Source organism: Mycteria americana, chromosome 12 (assembly GCF_035582795.1).
Source record: "Mycteria americana isolate JAX WOST 10 ecotype Jacksonville Zoo and Gardens chromosome 12, USCA_MyAme_1.0, whole genome shotgun sequence".
In the NCBI taxonomy this organism is placed as follows: Eukaryota; Metazoa; Chordata; class Aves; order Ciconiiformes; family Ciconiidae; genus Mycteria; species Mycteria americana.
The window spans coordinates 12514587-12537386 of record NC_134376.1 but is presented as its reverse complement, the minus strand read 5'-3'; the positions used below and the strand labels follow the sequence as shown (position 1 = coordinate 12537386).

General features: G+C 38.6%; 3 protein-coding genes across 27 annotated transcripts in view; 2 read left to right on the top strand and 1 right to left on the bottom strand.

Moving 5' to 3' along the window:
- Window positions 1–3292, top strand: part of PLA2G10 (phospholipase A2 group X) — a 36199-nt gene extending 32907 nt beyond the window's left edge. For all 12 annotated transcript variants that reach the window (XM_075515548.1, XM_075515546.1, XM_075515545.1 and 9 more), the window contains one exon: window positions 1909–3292. In XM_075515548.1, the coding sequence (XP_075371663.1) occupies window positions 1909–2054 (146 nt within the window). In that variant the 3' untranslated portion in view covers window positions 2055–3292. The remainder of the gene's footprint in view (window positions 1–1908) is intronic.
- Window positions 3264–10948, bottom strand: BFAR (bifunctional apoptosis regulator). Of its 10 annotated transcripts, none has more exons than XM_075515536.1 (9): window positions 10822–10948; window positions 10181–10266; window positions 8844–9121; window positions 7789–7990; window positions 7239–7408; window positions 6436–6580; window positions 6013–6183; window positions 5291–5493; window positions 3265–4395 (listed from the first exon to the last, which is right to left on the bottom strand). In XM_075515536.1, exons 3-9 carry the CDS (start codon window positions 9107–9109, stop codon window positions 4203–4205), a joined length of 1350 nt encoding a protein of 449 aa, XP_075371651.1. In that variant the 5' UTR covers window positions 9110–9121; window positions 10181–10266; window positions 10822–10948; the 3' UTR covers window positions 3265–4202. The 10 variants fall into 10 exon arrangements, with proteins under 10 accessions (XP_075371653.1, XP_075371651.1, XP_075371645.1 ...); XM_075515530.1 differs by having other exon boundaries at window positions 8844–9174; window positions 10822–10947; XM_075515537.1 differs by having other exon boundaries at window positions 10181–10253; window positions 10822–10944.
- Window positions 10949–15418: 4470 nt separating this feature from the next.
- PARN (poly(A)-specific ribonuclease) overlaps window positions 15419–22800 on the top strand; it is a 64432-nt gene continuing 57050 nt past the window's right edge. The window contains exons 1-9 of one of the 5 annotated variants that reach the window (XM_075514808.1): window positions 15419–15581; window positions 15992–16069; window positions 16957–17036; window positions 18644–18711; window positions 18806–18887; window positions 19615–19675; window positions 20385–20550; window positions 20763–20828; window positions 21592–21630. In XM_075514808.1, the coding sequence (XP_075370923.1) occupies window positions 15563–15581; window positions 15992–16069; window positions 16957–17036; window positions 18644–18711; window positions 18806–18887; window positions 19615–19675; window positions 20385–20550; window positions 20763–20828; window positions 21592–21630 (659 nt within the window). In that variant the 5' untranslated portion in view covers window positions 15419–15562. The remainder of the gene's footprint in view (window positions 15582–15991; window positions 16070–16956; window positions 17037–18643; window positions 18712–18805; window positions 18888–19614; window positions 19676–20384; window positions 20551–20762; window positions 20829–21591; window positions 21631–22800) is intronic. The other 4 variants (XM_075514804.1, XM_075514807.1, XM_075514806.1 and 1 more) reach the window with 4 other exon arrangements.

Sequence of the window (22800 nt, the reverse complement as noted above, 5' to 3'; positions counted from 1 at the left end):
GTACTCTCGGGTGGATCTCATCAGGCCCCATAGACTTGTGAGTGTCTAAGTGGTGCAGCAGGTCACTCACCATTTCCCCCTGCATTATGGGGGCTCCATTCTGGTCCCCATCCCTGTCTTCTGATGTGGGGGGCTGGGTACCCAGGGAACAACTGACCCTACTATTAAAGACTGAGGCAAAGAAGGCGTTAAGTACCTCAGCCTTTTCCTCATCCTTGGTCACTGTGTTCCCTCCCCCGTCTAATAGAGGCTGGAGATTCTCCTTAGCTCTCCTTTCGCTGCTAATGTATTTGAAGAAGTGTTTTTTGTTGTCTTTTACAGCAGCAGCCAGATTGAGCTCTAGCTCAGCCTTGGCCCTTCTAATTTTCTCCCTGCACAGCCTCGCGACACCTTTGTAGTCCTCCTGAGTTGCCTGCCCCTCTTTCCAGAGGTCGTAGACTCTCCTCTTTTTCCTGAGTTCGAGCCAAAGCTCTCTGTTCAGCCAGGCCAGTCTTCTTCCCCGCCGGCTCGTCCTTCTGCACCTGGGGACAGCCTGCTCTTGTGCCTTTAGGACTTCCTCCTTAAAGAATGTCCAGCCTTCCTGGACTCCTTTGCCCATTAGGGCTGCCTCCCAGGGACAATATTTCCTTTCCTCCTTTTCATTCAACCTTTACTTTGCCCAAGTGTCCACCTCATGCAGAATCTCTACTTGCTAATTTCCTCCTCCACTCCCAAAGTACTAAGCATCTTTTCTCTCAAACTACCTGATTAACTGTCAAATTACAGTCCACCTATATTTGGCTGTAAACGTTCTGCTCCTGTTCCAGTTCAGAAGCTAACAATATTTTAAAATACTGGCCAAGATAATAGGCATGTCATCAAGAAACAAAGCTGAAACAAAGTCCCTGGCATACCATGGAGAAGATTAAGTTTGGAGCAATAACAAGAGAAGGAACAGTTCTTCTCAGTTAATTTTTTTTTTTTTAATCCTATCATGTTGTCTATGCTACTTATGCTATTGAGTAGTTCTTAGGGTAGCTAGTTGCAGCAGCAACATATATACATTAAGGACACTTCCATTTCATAGCAGAATTTGAGCACTTGTTCTGCTCCTAGACAAATCTCAAGCAGAGATTCAGCTAAGCTTTCAAAATGTTAAATACTCAGACAAAGTACAATCAAGGATTTTTCGGTTTACAGACAGTTGCAGAGAGAAAAACACACACACATTTTCGGGTTGGCACAGTAAAATAAAAATATATTGCTGTAGAAGAAAACATTCATGCCAAAAAGAAATGTTCATGCCAAGAAATCTGTTAAGTTACAACACTAAATTATAAAACAAATATGGCCAGACATGGATCTTATTGCCCTTAAACACACCTTACCTAACTTCTTACTGAACGCCTTAATAAAGGTGGGTGATTTAAGCAGAACATGGAACATCTTTGCATCCCTTATTTCACATATGTAATTTTAATGCTACATCCTTCAGTAGATTAAAGCATGTGAAATGGAAAATATCTTCCCAAATTCAAGTTTCACTAGAGTAGCAGGGTGGGCAGGGAGGGTCACATACCACTTCTAAAGAGGAATCAGTTATCAGCATTCCTTTATTAAAGAAGGTGAAGAAGAGTATTTAAGTCTTTATCCAGTTATTACATTTTCACCTGCCAAGATAGTTACACTGATTACCGACAGTCACTAAACCAAACCATGCTTGTATATTCTCTGTTGCCGAGATGTCCTAGCATGGAGTTCTTCCTAAAGAGCACAAAAGAACTGTGAGTCTTATTAAAGCTCAGTAGAATTCCTATTGCACTTGAAATGTAAGAGCCATTTGTATGGCAAATATGGAATGTGAGGTAGCAATTCTTGGTATTTTTAATTACTTCAGACTAACATCAAACTTACTGTGTTTTCTTTCAGAATCACTAGAAGACAAATGTCAAAAAATGGCATGTGAATGTGACCGTGAAGCTGCCAAATGTTTTTCTAAAGCTCCCTATCACACAAAATACCTTTTGTGGCCAGACTTTATGTGTGGTGAGATTCAGCCTTGGTGTAGGTATTAGACAGACAATATTAGTCTTTATGAAAACTGTATGTATTTAAATCTAAAATGGCTTTTTTTTGGTCACAGTAGTGACAACAAATGATTTTCCCCTTTCTTGATCCTCCTTCCTGCCACCTCAGCCTCTTTACCCCAGAATGGCCAAAGTAAATATTTATCCTCTTATTTACCTTCTACAGTGCACGGACTAAAAAGCAAGTTCATTAGTTCTGTCTAAGCTTTTATTCACTAAATAGGAATTTGAGTTTATCAGCTTAAGGAGTAACTGACTTAAAATTAATTTTGTTTATATTCAGATTCACAGATTTTTCAGATTCATAATACCATTCACTGTAAACTTTTCATCCCCCCTCCACTGGCTATAAGATACAAATCAAACTTTTCCACTAACATTTACTTTAACATTTGTTAACTTCAAACTGACCAGAAGAAATGCATGAAGTGAGAGCGTCAGCACAACGAGTCCTCTCATCTATATTAAACACTTATTATGAAGCCTAATTTAACTTTTGCATCTCATTCACCTTAAGTAGTCCTACCTGTATTAAAAACTGCCTAATATAATTATTTTTCCTAGTATTTACTTTTTAGATACAGTTTTCTAAGAAGTTGTTCATTTGATATGACTCAAGCTCCTTACTCTATGTACACCTTGAGTTTCCTGTAGGCACAGGGAAGAAGTTCTACCCTTAAAACTTCAGAGACAGATTTAAAAGTGCAAATGCAAACCATCACCAAGACAGATACCTGAAAAAAGTCACAGCTGCCGGGACCAACTGCCTTTCCCGTAAGTGACTGATCTTGGACAGCAAGAGTTTGCAAAGTTCAGAAGCGTATATACCTCATAGGGATGTAAAGATGGTTTTAGGTAGGGTCACTTCATAGTTTTTTTAAACCTTTTAGGAAGAGAAATGAGTAACACGAATTGCTGAATAATACATTTTTTCATAACTGCTAATTTTAACAGTTTAAGAACCAGGAGTGTTTAATGTCTACTTTCACCCACCTCATTTAAACCTGCAGGGCTACAGAACAAATTTACACAAGTCAAAGCTAATGAAAAGTACTGCAATATTAAAAAAAAAAACAAAACAAAACAAAACAAAAACCAACACAAAAACAAAAAACAACACTTATTTAGGAAGGACAAAGATTTCAAAAGAGATCTTTAATCTTTAAAAATATTCATAGGCAAATTTAAAGTTTATATTAATGATACACACGAAAAGCCCAAAACAATGTAGAATGCAAGGGGACAAAGCTCTCAAAAAATTTAACTTTTGCTTCAGTCAAAAACCATACATTAACAAATGGCAATCCTGTTTATATGAAATAACTTTGCAGTCAATATTTGCTCACAGATCTAGATACACACATTATATTGCAGTAAGAAATAATTACAGTGTCAGGTCACTTTTCCAAAATACTCCTTTTAAGGGATAACCCTGAATTTAAGAATTAACAACAGACTTCAAGAGGAGAGCATTAAAAGAAGCTATCAATGAAGTCTAACTGATCTGAATAAAAAATTTTGAATAGCAATCACCACATTTTCCAAAAGACAAGAAAACTCAAGCAGTCTTTGTCTCCAAGAAGGGGAATTTTAGGACAAACTATACTGTGAGACTCTGTATTTGACAGTCACAACTTTACACGTAAAGCTGACTGAAAACACTGAAGTACTTTCAATATCAAGCCTATCCAGGAAGAGCTTTCCTTTGGCAAACTTAAGTTGAGGAACAGGTTGCTGGTATGAAATGCTAAGTTAAAAAACCAAAACCAATCAAAAAAATCACTGCAGCTGTTCAGAAGACACTGATTTTAAGGCAGGCTTGAAAGTAACCAGAATGCTCAAGACAGAATAGAAGTTTGATTTGATCAAGAATAGGGTGACATGGCTGTGTAAGTTTTACGTGGCTAAATTAGGAATGTAAATTTTTTTTTCAACAGAAATTTCCTTTCAGATAATAAAGCCCATCCTCAGAGTTGGAATCAGCTGGTTTAAGAGTAAACTTACCTTAAGGCTTTTTTGTATGTTTAAGTTAACATAATCCACCACTTTCACTGCCACATATATAAAGAAGAAAAGCAAAGCATATTTCAAATGTCCATTTTCAGAAGCTAAACAGCTCAAAAGTTCCAATGCCAGTCACTGCACTTGTGTCTCCAGACGCCTTAATTCTTTAACCACAAGATCAATGTTTATAATTGGGTTAAAGTACAAGGCCCAGTAAAACAAACAATTGCAAACAAACTGAGGAATAAAAGGCCAAAAAATGGTAACAAAAAGACCCTGGGTTGAGACTTTCCAGAAATGTCTCCACATTCTGTGAGGAATAGTCCTGTGAAAAAGGAAAGGGAGAGGCTTAGAGGAACTTTCCATTTTGTTTTTACCCATTCTAAGAAAAGCTAGTATGTGCTGCAGCCTCAAATTATTTAGCACTTACTCAGGTACCTGTAAAACATAATTTTGCACTCCAGAAAAACTTTCTTAAAATACAGCAATATTAGATTTTATATGAGGAAGCATTAAGTCAATTTATTCAGACCACAAAGCACAGCAAGTTAAAGTGGTCAAATTCCAGATTTGTCGTAGATTATTTCTATGTACCCTGTTCTCTTTTGAAGGTGTTCTGCCCCCTAGCTGCTGGCAGAGAGTGAAAACCCAGTATATACCAAAACAAGAATTTCTCCTATGCAAGTGCTAAAAACTATAACAGATCACAGCAGTTATGAAGTAATATTAATATGCTTGAATTAAGGCTAAAGCACTAACTGAAAATAGCAATTCACCTATCAGAAATACTATCAGTGTAACTAAGCTTATTTATGATCCTGAGGACTCATCCTTTAATAACTATGTTGTAAGCGTATCATGACAAAATTCTTTAGTTCTCAGCTGACAGCTAATACCAGTTACCATAAAAGGCAATTCTCAAGGTCAGAGTTAGTATTTACCCAATGGTTAAGAACATGCTTATTACTATTACTTGCATTTGCTACATCTGATCGTGAAACCAGCTGTAAGAAACCCTTTCAAGTATTCACAGAAATAAAGATATTCAAGAGTGAGTGCTAGTACGTGTGCAGATTCAGATTCACATGTTCTTACTAACCTCAGAGTTGTGGTTAGACACTGTTTTTTCAGTGAGCAACCGTGAAATCGTTAAGACTGTTACTTTCTATTTATAAGGCCACGTACTTCCTACCCTCTTCAACAAGTTCAGTAAGACTTACTTCAGTTCTCTTCTTGACCAGAGCCTCCAAAAGGAGAATAATTCCAGAACAGAGAGCAACATGGCATTTACAATTATAAATCTTGATGTCCAGTAGTGCACATCCAGCCAATCCCAAGCAAATTCAGCTATCAACTGGTATGGCAAAAAGAAATACTTAACAATGAATTCTCTCCACTGTTTCCAAGAAGGATCTTTAAGGTCCTGTAAATTAGGGTAAAAAGACTGTTAATCAATTTCCTATTAAACAGACACAATACTGGCTTATTTCCACTACTCTTTTGTTGAAAAATTGTTTTTTCATATGTTGGAAACAGTAATTTATCTTTAGTATACTTTCTGGTAGATAATACTATAACCCAGTAATTTCCATTAGATTAGAATAAAACATCACAGACAGCCAGACCTTATAATGCCATTTGTTAAAATACAGGTATTTTGGGTGAACAGCCTTTCTATACTCATGTGAACTTCAAAAAAATGAGTTTCACAGATTTCAAGTCTTAAAAGCCTTACATCAATCTTATTAAAGGTAACGGTCACAACACTGGTAATCACATACAATAAAATCAAGGAACTGCTTGCTTTGTAGGACTTTTTTTTTTTAAAGTTGTATTGTAAAGAAATTAAATTACGAATAATTACATCATGTGTTTTTATGCTGCTAGTCTTAAAATGCTTATAACCAAAGCAAGTAGTGTATTTAATGTTTTGAACACTTACTAGTAGTTTTGTGACAATATCTTCATATTTGTCTTCTTGCATAGGGCAAATTGTGTGGATGAAAGGTAGGAAAGCTTCTGCATAATCAAACAAATATAAGTATAACATACTGAGTCTTGGAGAACTCTTCAGTGCATACAGAAGAAAGAGTGATTTTCCTGGATTTACTGCCTGAAAGGTATCAAATTATCAAGTTTCAAACAATGAAAAAATAAAATGAAAGGGAGATGCCAGTTCTTAGATTTTTCTGACAATCATTTTTCAAATGATTATTTTTCAAATACAACAGTTCATTAAACTGAGCAGTTTTTACAAGGGTAATTCTACTACCTTAACACTCCTCCTGGCTTTAAGAGAATTTTCTTTTAAAGGTATTATTTCAAAAATACTTAATATACATGACAGACTTTATGTAAAATTTACCTTATATTCCCAAAGGTTCTGTGGTGGTTTAACGCCTAAAGTTTTCACACATTCCAGTTCCGCCATAATAGCTTTTCTATGGTTACCGTTCTCTATACTGTAAGGCTCTTTTGTGAAATCCTCCTCTGTCAGTGTTAGGAGGAGTCTACAAAAGCAGAAGAATTCAGAAGGTAAACAGTGCCTCTTCACCAAAAAGGTATGACTAACAAATCAGCAATTACATACTGAAACAGTAAGCTACTGATAGAAGGTATCACCTGTTGGTTTACATTCCACATCAAGTGTTCTGAATCAACTGCATCTCAGAGCCTGGGTTTTAAATATCCTCCTTTTCAAGTTTTCTTTTGCCTGCTTTCAGCATGCAAATTTATCAGCTTGTTGGCTATTATTGAACACAGTTCTTCAGTACTTCACAGATCTAGTCTGGTCTCCTGAAATCAAACCTAGAGCTCTTGGGTGGAATGCAACAATGCATATAGCATATGCATATTTTCACAAGAAAGAAAAGGTGGGAGGGGTGGATAATACATTAGTAGAACTTTACTTTCAGTATCATTTCAGTCTGCATTGTCAGCATTTTTAAAAGTTCTTAGAAAATCTTCAGTTATCTTGCTTAGTAGCTACTACTAAAGTTTTCAACTACAAGTGTTAAAACTTCCCCTGAATTTTATTCTGATACATCAACAAAATGTTCCCACAATCTATGGAATGAAGTACGGTCATTTCACAATATACCATCCCTAATGAAAGCTATCCAGTAGTCCAATCAAATGATAGCTGTTCTTGACAATTAGGCCTCTCACCTTCCATTCACTTTCTCCAGTAAAAATCTTTCTTTATAATGTGAAGCCCATGGGCCCAGCTGCTCTAGCCAAAGTATCACTTCCTCAGCAGTCCATTTAGCAACAGGCTTGTGGACAAGAAGATCTTCTTCAAATTCTCTGCTACTCCAATGATATCCAAGTAGAACTACCTATAAATAGATTTTAAAAAAGAAAGAAAAAAAGGAAGGAAAAAAAAAAAAAAAAAAAAAGAGATCCTTTACCTGCAAAGCAAATATATTAATGATACAAATTAACACTTGGGGCTTTAAGGGGCTTGACATGTAGAATCTTCCATTTTATGGACCCTAGAATATTCAGGTTATAAGAAAGTATCTCAAAGTTTTACCCCATTTGTGTAACTTCTGTTTGCTGTATATTGCAATTGTAGTTCCTGACAGACAACTCTGTTTACTCCGCTCAGCTGAAGTCTCTTCTGTGCTGACAATCTTTTTTATGTACATGTAATTTAAGTATATTTGGTTGCATGCTTAATGAAGTAAATACGGAAAACCAACTAGATGAAACTTACTGCTACACACGTTAAAGCTGTCAGAACACCTGAGAAAAACCCTCCTCCTCGAGGATTAATTCTTCCTGCGTTTGGAACTGTAGGGATCTGGTCATTCCCGTATTTTTGGAAGGTTGCTAAGCTGCGTGCTACATCACTGTTTTGTTGAATATCTTCTTTTCTTTGTTCAATGGCATCAGAAAATAGCTTTTCAATAACATCCCTAATGGGAAAAATATTTGTCATTGTACTATAACCATTGAGACTTAACATTCATAAAAGGGACTAATTTTTGGATTAGTTTGCCAACCTCTACTAAAGACTGTAATCTTTGAAAGCAAGAAAACATTAGTTTATTAATACTTAGTAAAGTTAAACTCAAATCAATTACTTCCAAACAACATTTTCCTTAGCTTCTAAAGATAGAAGAAGTTAAAATATCACATTAAAAAAAAAAAAAAATCCTTATTTCTTATATAAAACTAGACTTGTGTGTGCTACTGGGAAGCCTCGATTATTAAAAAATGCTAAGCAAAAGACAACATAAGAGCCTACCATCAATCCTACCATCTATTTATTAAAATATTATTAACCTAAGATAAAGTATTATTAACACAAGAATTTGTTGGTAATTCAAGACAGCAAATTGATGTTTCTAGCTTTGTTCTGCAATAAGATCACATTTCTTCCTACAAATAATTTATATTACAGAAATAATTACACAATTATCAAAGATCGTTCTAACTTAGAATTATTAGGAAATGACCAGATGTATTAAAAGATGCAAGCGTCTCAATAGTAAGAAGGGACCCCTCCTCTCCATCCCCAAAAAAATTCAGAAAGGGGGGGGGGGGGGGGGGGGCCAACCAAAGTCAACCAACCCACCCCTTAGTTCCATGCAGAAAAACATGCTTGAACAGTTCAGTACAAGTGCAGAACATGAAAGACTTCAGGATTTAAACATCCTTGCCACAGTTCAGATTACCAATAAAGTACAAAAATCTGCAGCAAACTCAAGAAACCAGACAACTAATTTCAGTGGTTTTAGAAATTCCAAAATGGCATAGTATACTCACCTAAGGAGGATGTTGACCTTGGGGAATCCTTCCCATTTTTCTCTGCATTCGGGGCATTCATTCTTCTTGGACGATACCCACCACAAGGCTAGGCAATGTCTACAGAAACTATGCCCACAGTTCAGGGTGGTGGGATTGACCAGAATGTCGTAACAGCAGTGGCAAAGGAACTCACTAACTGATATCCGCCGACCCATCTCAGGAGTAGCATGTGTTTCAACTTTTGCCCTCTCTGTTTCACCTTGTAAACTCTCATCTTCTTCCATTTTCTTTTATGCCTTATGCAAACAGAAAGCTCTCTTAGATCTTGAAAGCAGGTAAGGAATTACTTCTGTAAAGCAACAAGATAAACCTCATTAAGAAAAAACTTATAAAAGTTCAGAATAGCAAGCAGTATAATTTATCATTGTAATTCTTTTGTTCTGGTGGTTTTAAACTTTTTAACTAACTTAGCTCTCCCCAAAATGAAACATGATCTTCTACTTTTTCAACAACATATTCATTGCAAACTACAATCAAAACCAGACTCTAGATGTAAACAGCTGGGCTCAATCTCCCTATATTCTCTTTTCCTGTATTACGTAACACATGAAAGTGAAACAAAAAAACTCACTATGATTCAGATGACTTTTGACAGTATCTTTAATCAAGGTTTTACTAAAAGACACCAATCAAAAGAAATATCATTAGAAAATACATATCATAGAGAATACAAAAATAAAGCACCAGTATAACGTAATGATCTAATTTACTCCATCACTATTCTTTTCAAGCACATGGAATAAAACATTACTAACAAAGGTCAACGCTAGACATTGCTGTGCAATGTTAAAAAAAAAAATTTCGATCCACAAAGTCATATGCTTCAGAATTATAAGGGATTGATCTGGATTGATTTGCTTGCCATCTCAGTGAAGGACTGAACTCCGTATTAACTTTACTGGTAATTACTCTTTGCTAGTATTTCAGCAAATGCACAAATGAGAAGAGTTCAAGATTGTTCCAAGCTTACAGAAAAGATAAACCTACTTGCTTGATGTTCCTACTATATTCTCTCAGGTGGCTGTATCTAGTTTCTTAAGAAAAACACTGATCCAGATCACTTACTTACCAGTCATATGTTCGAAGCTATCAAAAACTATAGTTTCCTCCTCTCAGGCACTACCAAACCAAAATATGCTTACACTCTCCACCACGTGTCTCCTGCTTACTACTAAGTTACCATCTTTCCATCCAGATCAAGCACAAAGAGGTAAGCATGCAAGTTGGTAAAGAATAACAATTTTAAAAACCCCAACAAAACAAAACAAAAAACCAAGCAGTACAGAAATACAAACCAATAGTGCAACTAGGATCCTCAGACTGCTTACAAAGATGTCTTTTCCCAGCAAAGTAAGGATTGTTGGCTTTCTGAAAGACAAACCTGAAACATCACTTACAAGAGGAGAAATAAAAAACAAAGGTTTGCACCTAAGAACATTCTTCTAGTTTTCCTAGAAGAGACAGGCAACAGGATTTCTGTGGGTGCAAAAATATTTCACCACTCAGTCTCTGCACCAAATAGGAGAAGCGTCAGAAGTAGAAAGCTCCTCTCCTGCCTCCTCTTTCCAACTTCAGCCTGCTTCCTCCCTGTGCGCTGCTACCAAAACCGAGGCACCGACGGTTCGGGCCTGCAGCGACGTGACGGTCATTCCCCCCCCCCCCCCCCCGCAGGCAAGGCAGGGCCCATCTCGGAGGCGTCACCAGTCCACCCCTTCCTACGCTCCCAGCAGCAGAGGGGAGCCCAGCGAAACGCCGCCGTTCGGGCACCCCCAGACAGCAACCACAGGCGAAGGCTCCATAGCAGCGCAGCGCAGCGCGCCGGCCCGGCCCGGCCCGGCCCGGCCCGGCCCGGCCTGCCCTGCCCTGCCCAGCCCCAGCCCCACCCCCACCGGCCGCAGGCAAGAAGCCCGGCCATGTCGTGCCCCGCCCGACTCACCCGCCGGCCGCCACGGGCGCGGCGCGCAGCGGCCTCCCCCAGCCGCTTCCACACAGCCGCCACCGCCGCCCTGCGGGGGCGCGCCCGGCCTTGGCGCCACGCCGCTGCTCTGCCGGGGGGGACGCGCAGCTGCCGCCGCTCTTCCCACCGCCCCGCGCCCGTCGCCTCACGGGAAAGGCGGGTGAACGCCGTCTCAGCGGCGGAGAGTTTAGCTCCCAGCGGCCTCCCCCTTCCGCGTCCTGCGACGGGCTCCGAAATGAGAAGGGCACTCTGGTAGGGGTAACCGCCACAGCCTCCTCTGCTGCCGAGCTGCAGCAACGGGCTTATCGATACAGTCTATATAAGCAGAGCCTGCTTCTTCTTCATCTTTAAGCGTTGTATTTCAAAGCTTTTAAAATCACCGGACAGGAACACTCACATCTTTGTTCATACGCTGACTTCCATATTCGCGAGAATTGAGCTACGTTTGGTGAATGTATGTCTACGCACCCCGGTAAACTTCCTTCACAGAAACTTTGCTTAAAGTTTATTTTACAAGTTAAGAACGAGAGGGCTAATCTCAGAAGTAAATTAGACTTTTAGATGCTAGTTTGACTGCAATGCTAACACATACTGCACCAGGTTGGTTCACACAGAGACTATTTTTACTACGTGAGAGTATATCTGTATATACACACATTCACAATTATATCAGTCTCTGTTCCCTTACTGCATTTCTTTTTGACTAGAGTTTAAAGAAAATTGAGTGATTTTTTAAAGTACTGGTGAGATGTATTTTTTCACTGTGCAACACAGTAACATTTTCTTAAAGATTTTGTTCTTATTGCAGATTGATACAAGCTACAAGTCCAGTTCAAATGACATTTGAGTTACCAAAACCAAATCATTAATGTTTTAATTATTCCAGCCTATTTCAATAAAGAAAATAATACTCTGTCATTGTTTCCTTTCCCACATTATCCAGATTTCTCCAGAGGACAATTATTACCATGCTGACACATACATAGCTCTGGTTTTGTTTGCTTTAGAACTATCCTAATCAGATTTCTTATGGGACAGAAAAACATGTAGCTGAAAAGTTCGTCAACTGTTTGAGCAATGATCCAATATTTGTATATCACACTTCCATATTTAGTTGTTTTACTTAACAGTTATTGCTTCTTTACTCGCACATGGAGTTCTGTTAGCAAGACTGCAGTATTATTCCTCAGATCTATTTGTGACAAAAACAATCAAGATCCAATTCTGGCCTTCTTTAAAGTAATACATTGAAGTAATACATTAAATACTAGACAAATTTCCTATCCACATGGAATAAACAGGCATTTATGCTCAAGTATACACACCATTTCAAGATTTTTTTAACAAAAAATTCTAGCTATAATGGTTGAGGGATCACAGGAATGATTATGGATTCCAAAGCAGTTTTCAGCTTTAGTCAAATACAAATTAAAACACCACTAGCAGCACAGAAGAAGCGCAGACAAGCAGGTAAGTCTGTACAAGCTAGCTTGCAAGGCTTATTTTATGAAAAGATCTACCAATGAGCTCATACTTAAGTTTACTTGTAGTTTTACTTAAATATTTGAAGTTAAGTCCCAATCAGCAAATCTTTTAACTACCCTAGCATGGAAGTATTAAACCTCTTCTAGATCAGAGGAAGTTCGTCTAGATCTACCTTAGTACATGGCAGGTGAAAACATGGCCCAGAATATTTAGGTCTTGTTCTAGAATCTAGTTTTTTACTACTTTTTTGTGTGTGTGTTTTCACTTAGCTTCACATTCATAAAGTATGTGAAGTAAATCACAGAATCGTATAGGTGGAAAAGACCATCGAGTCCAACCGTAAACCTAACACTACCGAGGCCACCACTACACCATGTCCATATGCACCTCATCCAAACATCTTTTAAATACCTCCAGGGATGGTGACTCAACCACTTCTCTGGGCAGCCTGTTCCAATGCTTGATAACCCTTTCAGTGAAGTAAAATTTCCTAATATCCAGTCTAAACCTCCCCTGGCACAACTTGAGGCCATTTCCTCTCGTCCTTGAGGCCATTTCATCTCGTCCTTTCCACAGAACATACAAAAGTGTTTGATACAGTCTGTGCTGCAGACTTACGTGGTGTTGTGGAAATGTGGCCTTTTTGTTCTAGTTTGTAACTGTCATGCATAATAAAGCAATGTAGTCTTGTAACTAGCTGTTTGTATTGCTCTCTCCCAAGAGTACCCAGTAATTTGGAAACCAGCCAACCTTTTCTGCTGTCATTTAAAAACTGAGAGATTTGAAGAACTCTGATTACAAACTACATATTGATAAGTGCAGCTGCTTTAATACATACAGGGAAGAGAACCAAGCAGGTACTTAATTAATTAGGCAAGTATGTTATCTTTTGAAACTAAACAAAAGTGAAGATGTATGCCCTCTGAAACATTTCTTGACATATACAATGGCAAGCAGAAAACTAATTAAGGGAAACTACACAATAATGGGGATTAAAACTTGAATAAATATTATGAGAGTTCTAAATTCTTCTTAACACATAATAGCATTTCATTTTTATTGCAATATATTATATACAGGAAGACAGTAAAGAGGAGACTCTTCCTAAAGAGGAACAAAGGCAGAGAATGAGGCACCTGGGCTGTCAACTGCACCATCAAAAATTAGATTTTTCTCCAAACCAGATCTTCTCAGAAAGCAAAAGGAAAGTGAAGTACTCCCATCTATTCAAGCTCTAGTTGTGCAGTTTGGGACACTAGTAATGATAGTGGCAAATGCAAACAGAAGTCATCTAATAGTTAAAAAAAAAAAACCCAACCCAAAAAACCAACCCAAAAGTAAATCTGAGGGGACTAATTGGACATTAGACCTTCAAAGAGAAAAGATGTCTACTATCAAATGGTAGTTCTGACTACTATCAACCAGATAGAAATTGGTTGAGATGGGTAGTTGTCCTAATTCAGCAGAGTACTTTGCTGTTACTGTAAAAGATTACTTTGTATCCTATATGCAGGGCACATTTCCAAGATGATTGCACCAGAAAAAAAATAGAGCATACAATATTATATCCAAGGGAAAACTGTATTAACTCATAGTGTGGATTATTACACCACATAAATATTTTTGGAGGTACTATCACCAGAGTCAATGCTAACTATAATTGTGCTGGTTTAGTCCTGCTATTCAAGTTCTTCATGCTTTTTCCTCCTTCCAGGTTAAAAATAACTTTTTTTAGTAACTATAACAAAAAGCCAAAAAGATTCACTTAAGTGTTTCAAATTTTCCTTCTAAATACATAATAATACATACATGTTGAAGTAGAAAATGTCTAATCTGTAACACATAATACTTTGATTCCTATTAAGTAACTGCACATTATTACAGCATCTTACATTTCTACTTGCAATTTAGCTTTATTTTCTAGGTGAATGAAGCAAAGAGTTCCTGGATTTGTCAGCTACTTGGGTAAAAATGTCAGGTTTCTAAAACAGCCATCAAGCACGTTAAAGTTCCATGAGCACTTTAACTAGAAACTGCAGGAGCATTTCTTAAAAAAGAGGAGTAAGATAAAAATTGTAGGTTTCAGCCAATTTACTGCAAAATAGAAAAATCTCTACTACTATTTTAACTAACCTCATACTCAGCACCATTTAATCATAGAGATGATTTGCTGAGAGTGCATGTAAAGTAAATTTCTTATATTGAAAAGGCAAAACTTAATCTTGAAGAATCTTTAAAATCTCTCTCCGCTCAGTCTTGGATAATTCTCTATCTTCTACTCTATGCAGAAATTACCTCCCAATTTACAGAGAATTTTCCATTTACTTTCATTCTGCTGGAATTCTGGAAAAGATTCTTTATCTTCTGCGTGAACTCTAAACCTGCAGCACATACGCTAAACTCTGTGTACTGTCCTTGCCCACAACTTCTGCTTTCTGCTTTTGTGCAACACCTGATCTCTTGGGCAGTTGTTTCCTTCCACACCACAGGTGTGGGGGACATCTTGCTGGGCGTTGAGCTTTGTTTAGTTATTCTACAATGATGTGTAAAAATTGCTGGTTTTATCGTTTTAACAGGAAGACAAATGCTTCTTCCGTAATACTTCAAGCCTACTAGTTCCTCCGGACTTTTCGTCATTAAGGCATAATCACCAGTAGTTCTCCACTATCCTCCTGGTATCTCCTCAGCAAATTCCCATCCCTTCTTTCTTGCAGGTGCTAGTTCTGCCTTTCCGGTCTGAAAGGCAAAGACCGTGTTTTCCAACATCCGTGACATTTCAGAACACCCCACAGAAAATCAGCTGGTTTAGGACTCCTTTTCCGCTCCGCAGCGGTTGGCAGGGCTGCCCTTTCCCGCCGTTACACGACGCGGCAGGCGGCTGATGGGCAATTTTCAGGCCTAACAGTCCGCGGCAGCAGGAGTGGGCCTACTGCCCTTTACAGGCAGGCGGACAGCCTTTCCCTGCGGCCGCCGTTCCTCAGCCGCCCCGCCCAGGCAGGGCGGGCCTGGGGCCGTGCGTAGGAGCAAAGGGGCGGCACGCTGAGAAATCAACCCCCGCCCGCTGCCAGGCACCGCCCCAGGAGAAAATGGCGGCCGTCCCGCCCGCCGCCTCAGGGCGCTCACGTGAGCGCTCACGTGCGGCGCGGCGGGAGGGGCGGTTTCCGGAAGCGCTCGGCGGCGGTTGCGGGTGGTGCCGAGCCGGGCCGAGCCCCGGGCGGGCTGGTGCGGGCGCGGGATGGAGGTGATCAGAAGCAGTGAGTGACCAGCCGCCCCTGCGCGCCGTGCTCGGGTCGCATCTCGCGGCCGCGGCGGGAGGCTCTGAGCCGGCGGTGTAGAGGACGTCCCGGTGTGCCGGATTCCTTTCGCCAGGCTGGCGGCAGGGTCCGGCCTCAGTCTTTCCTTCAGGGGCGGGGGTCCCCGCTCCTCCCCGTGCCCGTGAGGGACAGCCCTGAGGGGGGAGGTGCGGCGGGCGGGCCTCCGCCCGCGCTCCGAGGCGGAGGGTGCGGCGGGCGCGCCCCGGGGCGGTAGGCCCCACCGGCCCCGGCCCTGCCACCGGCCCCGCGCTCGCCGGCAAGTGTGGGCCGCCTCTGCCCGCCTGAGGGGCGGCGGGCTGCGGTAGGAAGTCGCTAGTAGTCTCAGGTATGTTTTACCCCTTTACCCGCAGATTTTAAGGATAACCTAAACAAAGTTTATGAAGCCATTGAAGAGTCGGACTTCCTGGCCATTGATGGGGAGTTTTCAGGTACAGTCGCGCCTGTGTTGTGATTGTGAACTGTTGGCAATATCTGTGTGGGGTCCCAGGTGCCTGAGTTTGCTCATGTAACGTATCTCAGCGTTGGCTTGAAACGGCTAAAGCTAAGGCTACTACAGAATGATTAAGCCACTTATGTGTGCAATAGCAAGGTTTTGGTCAAGGAAAGGTAAATGTCATATACATGTTGTACTCATGCTGCTTCTACTTCCTCCCCACAGTAATCTTAGCATGTTAATTGATTTCAGCTGCAGCTCAGGAAAAAAAGATTTTCATACGTGTCATGAAAGCAAGAGATTGGAATAAATAAGGGAGGCTCTGCAAGTGTTTGGACAGGGAAAGACAGCAGTAAGAACTTTGACATTTGTAAACTCTGAAGGATCTGTGCATCGGAGAGATGCCTTAATAAGTGCTTTAGCTTTGGGACATGGAGTTCAGTCAACCATGAAACATAAATGTTACCAGGATTAGGTTTTGTTAGATGTGGTGCTTATGGAAATATGGTTGTTATTTGTATTGCTTAAGGTGACTAAGTCATTCAATAAATCTATAGACAGCACTCTTTCCATTTTTAATTTGACTTTGATCCTGCATTGTGTTGTAAAGACCCATCAACATTATGTTGCTGGTAGATCTTTTCATGTTACTATCATTTAGAATAGGAACCAGAGCAGCAGAGCTTTACTGCTAGAACACTACCATTAAGCTGGGTGGCTTTTATGCTAAGGTGCATACTTTTAGGAAGTAGAAAATCTTTCTGAACTGAACTAATCTTAACATGTACTTTCAGTGAAAACATTTTTCTTAAATTACCAGTTGTTGCATTTCTTTGCTGTGGCTAATTTTGAAAAGCTTACCCAAAGCAAAATATGTTTCAGGGATCAGCGATGGGCCTTCTGTTAGTGCATTAACCAACGGCTTTGACACTCCAGAAGAAAGGTATCAGAAACTTAAAAAGGTAAAGTGTTTACCTTGACTAAAATGAAAATGCTGAAAAAAGGTTAGAACTCCTTAGTTCAGAATGGAGACAAGGTAGGGAAATATGACAGAGGTCTGTAAGATTGACGTAGAGCAGACAGGGATTGCTTGTTTCATTGTCTCTACTAACACAAGAATTGGGCAGTGTTGCGTTAAATTTGCAGAAGTCATGGTCAGAACAGACAGATTCCTCATGCAAGAGTTAGTAGATGTGTAGAACTTGTTAAAGGATGCTGAGAGTGTTAAAATTTATCAGTTCAAAGGGGGACTGGATAAGACAACTTCAGTGACAGAGAAACTACATCAGGACTAGGGTCCTTCCCAAACTACCTCCCCTGCCAGCATGTACTCTTCCTAACAAAACTTAAATGCCAGCTGTCACCACCACCTCTTGCCTCTCTGCAGCCCCCCCCAAAAAAAGGTGCTGGAGGGCATCGAAAGAGTTATGAAGAGTAGCCAAATGACCACAGGAGACAACATATGGTGTGTGAGAGTCAAAAGGTCAAAACTGTGAAGTTTTGGATTGTGGGTTTGGTGTATGTGTTTTTTTTTTTTTTTCATAAAGGTAAGGAATAAGAAAAGAGAAATGCTAAGCATCTCAGCACATACTGTTTCCTGAAGTGTCCAAGGAGTCAATAAATGCTACTTAGTAATATTGATGAGGGAATTACTGGTTAGTGCTCCTACTGAGAAACTGGGAAGGAGGCTATAGCTAAAAAAAACCTCCAAACACTAAAGGAGACAATAAAAACAGAGACCAATCCCTGAAGAGCATCCAAGAAGCTAGAGGATGCCATAGTCTGTTCATCTGGCTGAATATGAGCCTTTGAGAGCTTCAGGGTAGCTGATGATTCAGGCTTTTCAGGCGCAGTCAGTCTCTGTTGCTCCTTGTAAGAGGTCTGGTGTATCAGAAGCCGGCCCCAAATTCTTTGTTGTCAACTTCTTAAAACTTAACTTTTACCAGCTAATAAATTAACTTGATGGTTGATATTTTTGATCTTTATACTCAAAGATAAGAGGACTAATTTTATATGTCCTGTTGCCACCCATTCCCCCCCCCATGACAGAATTGAATAATCCAATGTCATCTTTGTGTTTAAAATGGGTGTTTGGCCCTCCGATATTGATCCAACAATTGTGAAATACTAGAGGACATGATGATAAAGTGCCTAGTGACTATGCTAGTACTTCTATCACATTATCCACTGTTAGCCCCATGGATCAGAAGAACATTAAATGTATTATTACATGTATTTGAAAACTATATACAGCCAGTGTCCCTCAGCCTGCTCCCACACCATGGGGGATGTAAATAAATGTTGAGAAGGAGGACTGACAGCTGTTTAGGGAATGGAAGTGCATACTACAAGTCATCTTTGGGTAGTAACATGAGTAAATGGAGATTAAAACTAGTTGAAAAACTCTGGTGTATTTACTTCAAAATTACCAACAGAACAAATGTTGGTTAAGATTCAGATTTGCTTAATTTTGAAATGGAGAGAAATCATATTTATTGTGGATGCACCCCAGTTATCTTTAAATGTGTACGATTTTTATTCTCATGCAAAGTTTTATTTTCCTTTCCAGCATTCCATGGATTTTTTGCTCTTTCAGTTTGGCCTTTGCACTTTTAAATATGATCACACAGAAGAAAAGTATGTTATTCTCTTATTCCTTGTTTTCTTAATTGAGAAATTTATGAAGTAATATTGATAAGCTCTAATGACATGCAACTCATCTTTTTCACAGGTATATAATGAAGTCATTTAATTTCTATATTTTTCCAAAACCCTTTAACAGAAGTTCACCAGATGTCAAGTTTGTCTGTCAGGTTAGTAGAAAAGCAAGTTTGATTTTGGTTGGTTAAGGTATACCTGCAGCAAACTTCTAAAAAATATTTCCAGGAAAACTCTACATCATTGTAGAGAGAGGAGTGGTTGGTTCTTTTTAACAGCTTAAAAGGCAGATAAACATAAGTTTCTGGGGTTTGTTTTTTTTTCTTATAGAAGAAATAAACATCAGTTAAGAGCAATCCCTAAAAGTGAGCTTTAAGGGAATATCTTTGACTTCAGTTTTTAAATCTTGTTACACATTAAATCGTGTGGTTTCTGGACTTGGAGATAATGTTCCAAACCTGGCAAGACGATTCTATTTTTGTATTCCTTTTTTGTCTGACTTCCTGCTCCCTTGCTTTTTCTGTTTGATCCTTTATTCCCATCTACTTATCTCACTTTCACTGCTTCCTGGGCTATTGCCAGCATTTTTCTGGTCTCAGATTTGTTCTCCTGAATCACATTTTGCTTTCTTTAATTTCCACCCTCCACAGACCTTGTTCTTTCATCTTTATCCCTTCAGTGTATTTATTGTTTTGGTACTTTATGGAAGTTGAAAATAAATAACAAAAGTAGCACAGCGTAAACTTGCTGTGGCTTCTTTAGGGTCATGAACTTGGTTGCTCTTGACTTTGGACCTAGTATAATTTCTTAAGAAATGGAAAATTGATCTTCTTATGCCACAGATACAGTTCCCAATTGTAAAGCTATTTTCTTTTGTTGCAGAGTTCAAGTATAGATTTTTTAGCAAACCAAGGATTTGATTTTAATAAAGTTTTTCGCAATGGTGAGTTGTTTTTGGTTTTTTTTTTCTTTCTTTTAATGTCTGCAAAACTTATGATGACATCTTTCTTCATTTTCTGCAAAAAGAAAAAGGCAGCCATTCATGATACTCTCTTAACACATAATGAAGTTCTTAGAATTATTCTTATCTGATCTACAATTGTGCTGATAGTTACTCCCTTTCCAAGAATTCATTGTATAGATTCAACAGAATAGAATCCCTATTTAGTTAAGTGCTTAGTTGTTTATTTTTGTTTGGTGGCTAAACATAAATAGGTAGATTAACAAGTTATGTAGTTCTGTAATGGATCAGTAATGACATTTTAGAAAAAATATCAGTGCATTGTAATAGGTGCTGCTGTGGTCTATTATTAAAGCGATGCAGATAGCAAGGAAGAGGAGTGCTAAATGTTTTTATAATTATGATCTACAGCTCTGCAGTCCTCAGGCTTGTGCCTTGTGCAGATGAGGCATATAGCTCTTAAGAGTCCAATGGTACCAGCTAATCTGTCATGTGCTAGAAGGAAGCCTGTATATGCACAGATAAAGATGGGATCTAGAACAGATAACTGAAAGGGAAGGATGTGTTTTGAGCCTTCAGGGGTGTAACACTGGCAAATGCTTGATTAGTAATAAGTCTTTGCTAAATCATACCTCCCTAATTTGTCTTTAATTATGATGAACTTTTAAATGCCCTTTTTTTTTTTTTTTAGGAATTCCATATTTAAATCAGGAGGAAGAAAGACAGCTGAGGGAACAGTATGATGAAAAACGTTCTCAGGCCAATGGTGCAGGATCACTGTCATACATTTCTCCTAATGCCACAAAGTGTCCTGTAACAATCCCTGAAGATCAGAAAAAATTCATTGAGAAAGTAGTGTAAGTAAAATTGTTTAATATCCTCTGATGTTGTTGAAACTAAAACATGAACAATAGTGACATGTTTGTATGTTGAAGCTATTTTTATTAGTTCACTAGTTGTGAAATAGTTCTCTCTTTGTTATGAAGTGTTTTCTTGTCTTTTGGGGAGAACTGTAAACATCATAAAAAGAAAACAGTAGATATAGAAGGAAATTATTTATTTCTTCCAGGGAACAGATAGAAGACTTACTAAAGAATGAAGAAAATGAAAGTTTGGAAGTGGAGCCATGTACAGGGTCAGTTTCTGAAATTACATATCTTCTAAAAAAAATTACTTATTTTGGCCATACAGAATTAGGGGAGTGACAAGGAAGAATATCTTTACTTGGTTTAACTGTAGCAAAATCTACATTTGACTAATCTCTGAAGATTGAGAAAACATGGTAACTTATATGGATGTTATACTCTCCTTTATGAGCCATAACTTCTGCATGTAGTGACAACATATTTAAGTGTACCCAAGAAGTCTTGCATACGTGAGCCTCCTTTTGCTGTTGCTGAAGTGCTCCATAAGCCTTGGATATGTATTTTATAAACAAATTTCTCAAATCTATTGAGCTATCAGTTATTCATAGTTGCCACTGTGTATTGAAACTGGTTTTAGTGGGTCTCCTTCCCAAAGTCTATTTAGCTTTGGAGTCCACGTGTTTGGAGAGTACTATTATTTAAAAAAAAAAAAATTTAGAAATACTAGAACATTGTGAAGCTGGGGGTAAGGTAACATCACTGTACCTGTAGTCAGTAATCATGACTACAGAATATTTGCTTATGAGAAAATATGTGGATAACTGTACAAAATAGTGTAAATGCCTTAACAGCTTGGCCACAGAACATCAGAATTCAGTAAAACCCTTCCAAGCCTATAGGTTCTGGTAGCAGTGACTTATGCTTTAAAAATCTTTCTACAAATGAACATGGAGCTGGCTTTAAGTGAACATTATTACTTTGAAACACTTTTGTAAGTGGAGTATTAGTAACACAATTGTCTTTTGATTTTAGATTTCAGAGGAAGTTAATTTATCAGACCTTGAGCTGGAAGTAAGTTACTGATAATACTGCCTTACTGTATATTTTTAGTATTTCGGATAAGAAATCTAGGTAAGGTCTGATCTACTTAACCTCAGAGGTGATTAATTTAGACTTTTTTTTTCCCTTTAAGAGAAGATTTCTATAATGTTCCAAAGATAAGTTGCATTAAACTGGTTTGTGGTGATTCATTTGAATATTTTAAAGCTTAGTATTTATTTTATAATTTCTATCTAAAATCTGTGAATAGAACAGCACAGCCTAGAATTATGTAACAAATGCAACTTGACGGTTTTTAGTGAACAGAAAGTGCATGTGCTTATACAGATTGTGGGCTTTAGTTGAAAAACTACTAGTTCTATAGTAGGTATGGGTATGTTTATAATTTTCTGTTAAATGCCAAGTATAAGCATTTCTGATTACTTAAAAATCTTAATTCTGCTAGTAATTCTCTTCTCCTTTTTTGGCTTACTTTATCCCTCATCTTTGCCTAAATATATCCCTTAAGGCCTTAGGAGAAACTGTAAGGCTGTAGAGATGAGATTTTTCATTGTTCTGACTGCTCTAGTAAAATGTGGAAAATACAGTGGAAATCTGTTTTTGTACATTTAATTAATTCAGTGTTGCAACAATATCTGGCACTCTGTTACTTACACTGGAAGTGGGTAAAATAAAGCTTCTGTCTATAAAATGGAATCTCAAGAAGTGAGCTTGAGAACTAATCTGAAAAAAAGAGGTGTTTTCAAGAATTTTTCTATGTGGATTTTTTAATATATTGATAGAATATCTATAGCTTCCAGTAGCACATAGTGTTATGTTTCTCTGACACTAATTCTTGCATCTTCTCCCAGTGGATGGAAGAGTGTATTAATGAATTGTAATTTTTTTTTAACATTCAGCTGTGTTACTTTGTGTGTATACAGCTGTGTACACTGTGTGTGTATATTGGTGAGAGAAAGCAAAGTCAGCATGGAGATAATTAAAGCAGAAAACAGTGAGGTTATTGATTGCCCTTGTCCTGAACTCTTCACAGGTCATTTTCTCTATTGAAGTGTTCTGTTGTGCAACAGTGTTTTGATGCATCCAAGGTTTGTGACATGAAACACCTTGAAAGTGAGGTCTAGGTTCAAAATGGTGTGAAAAGTCAGGGTGGAGAGGACACAATAGTACTGTGGTATGTGT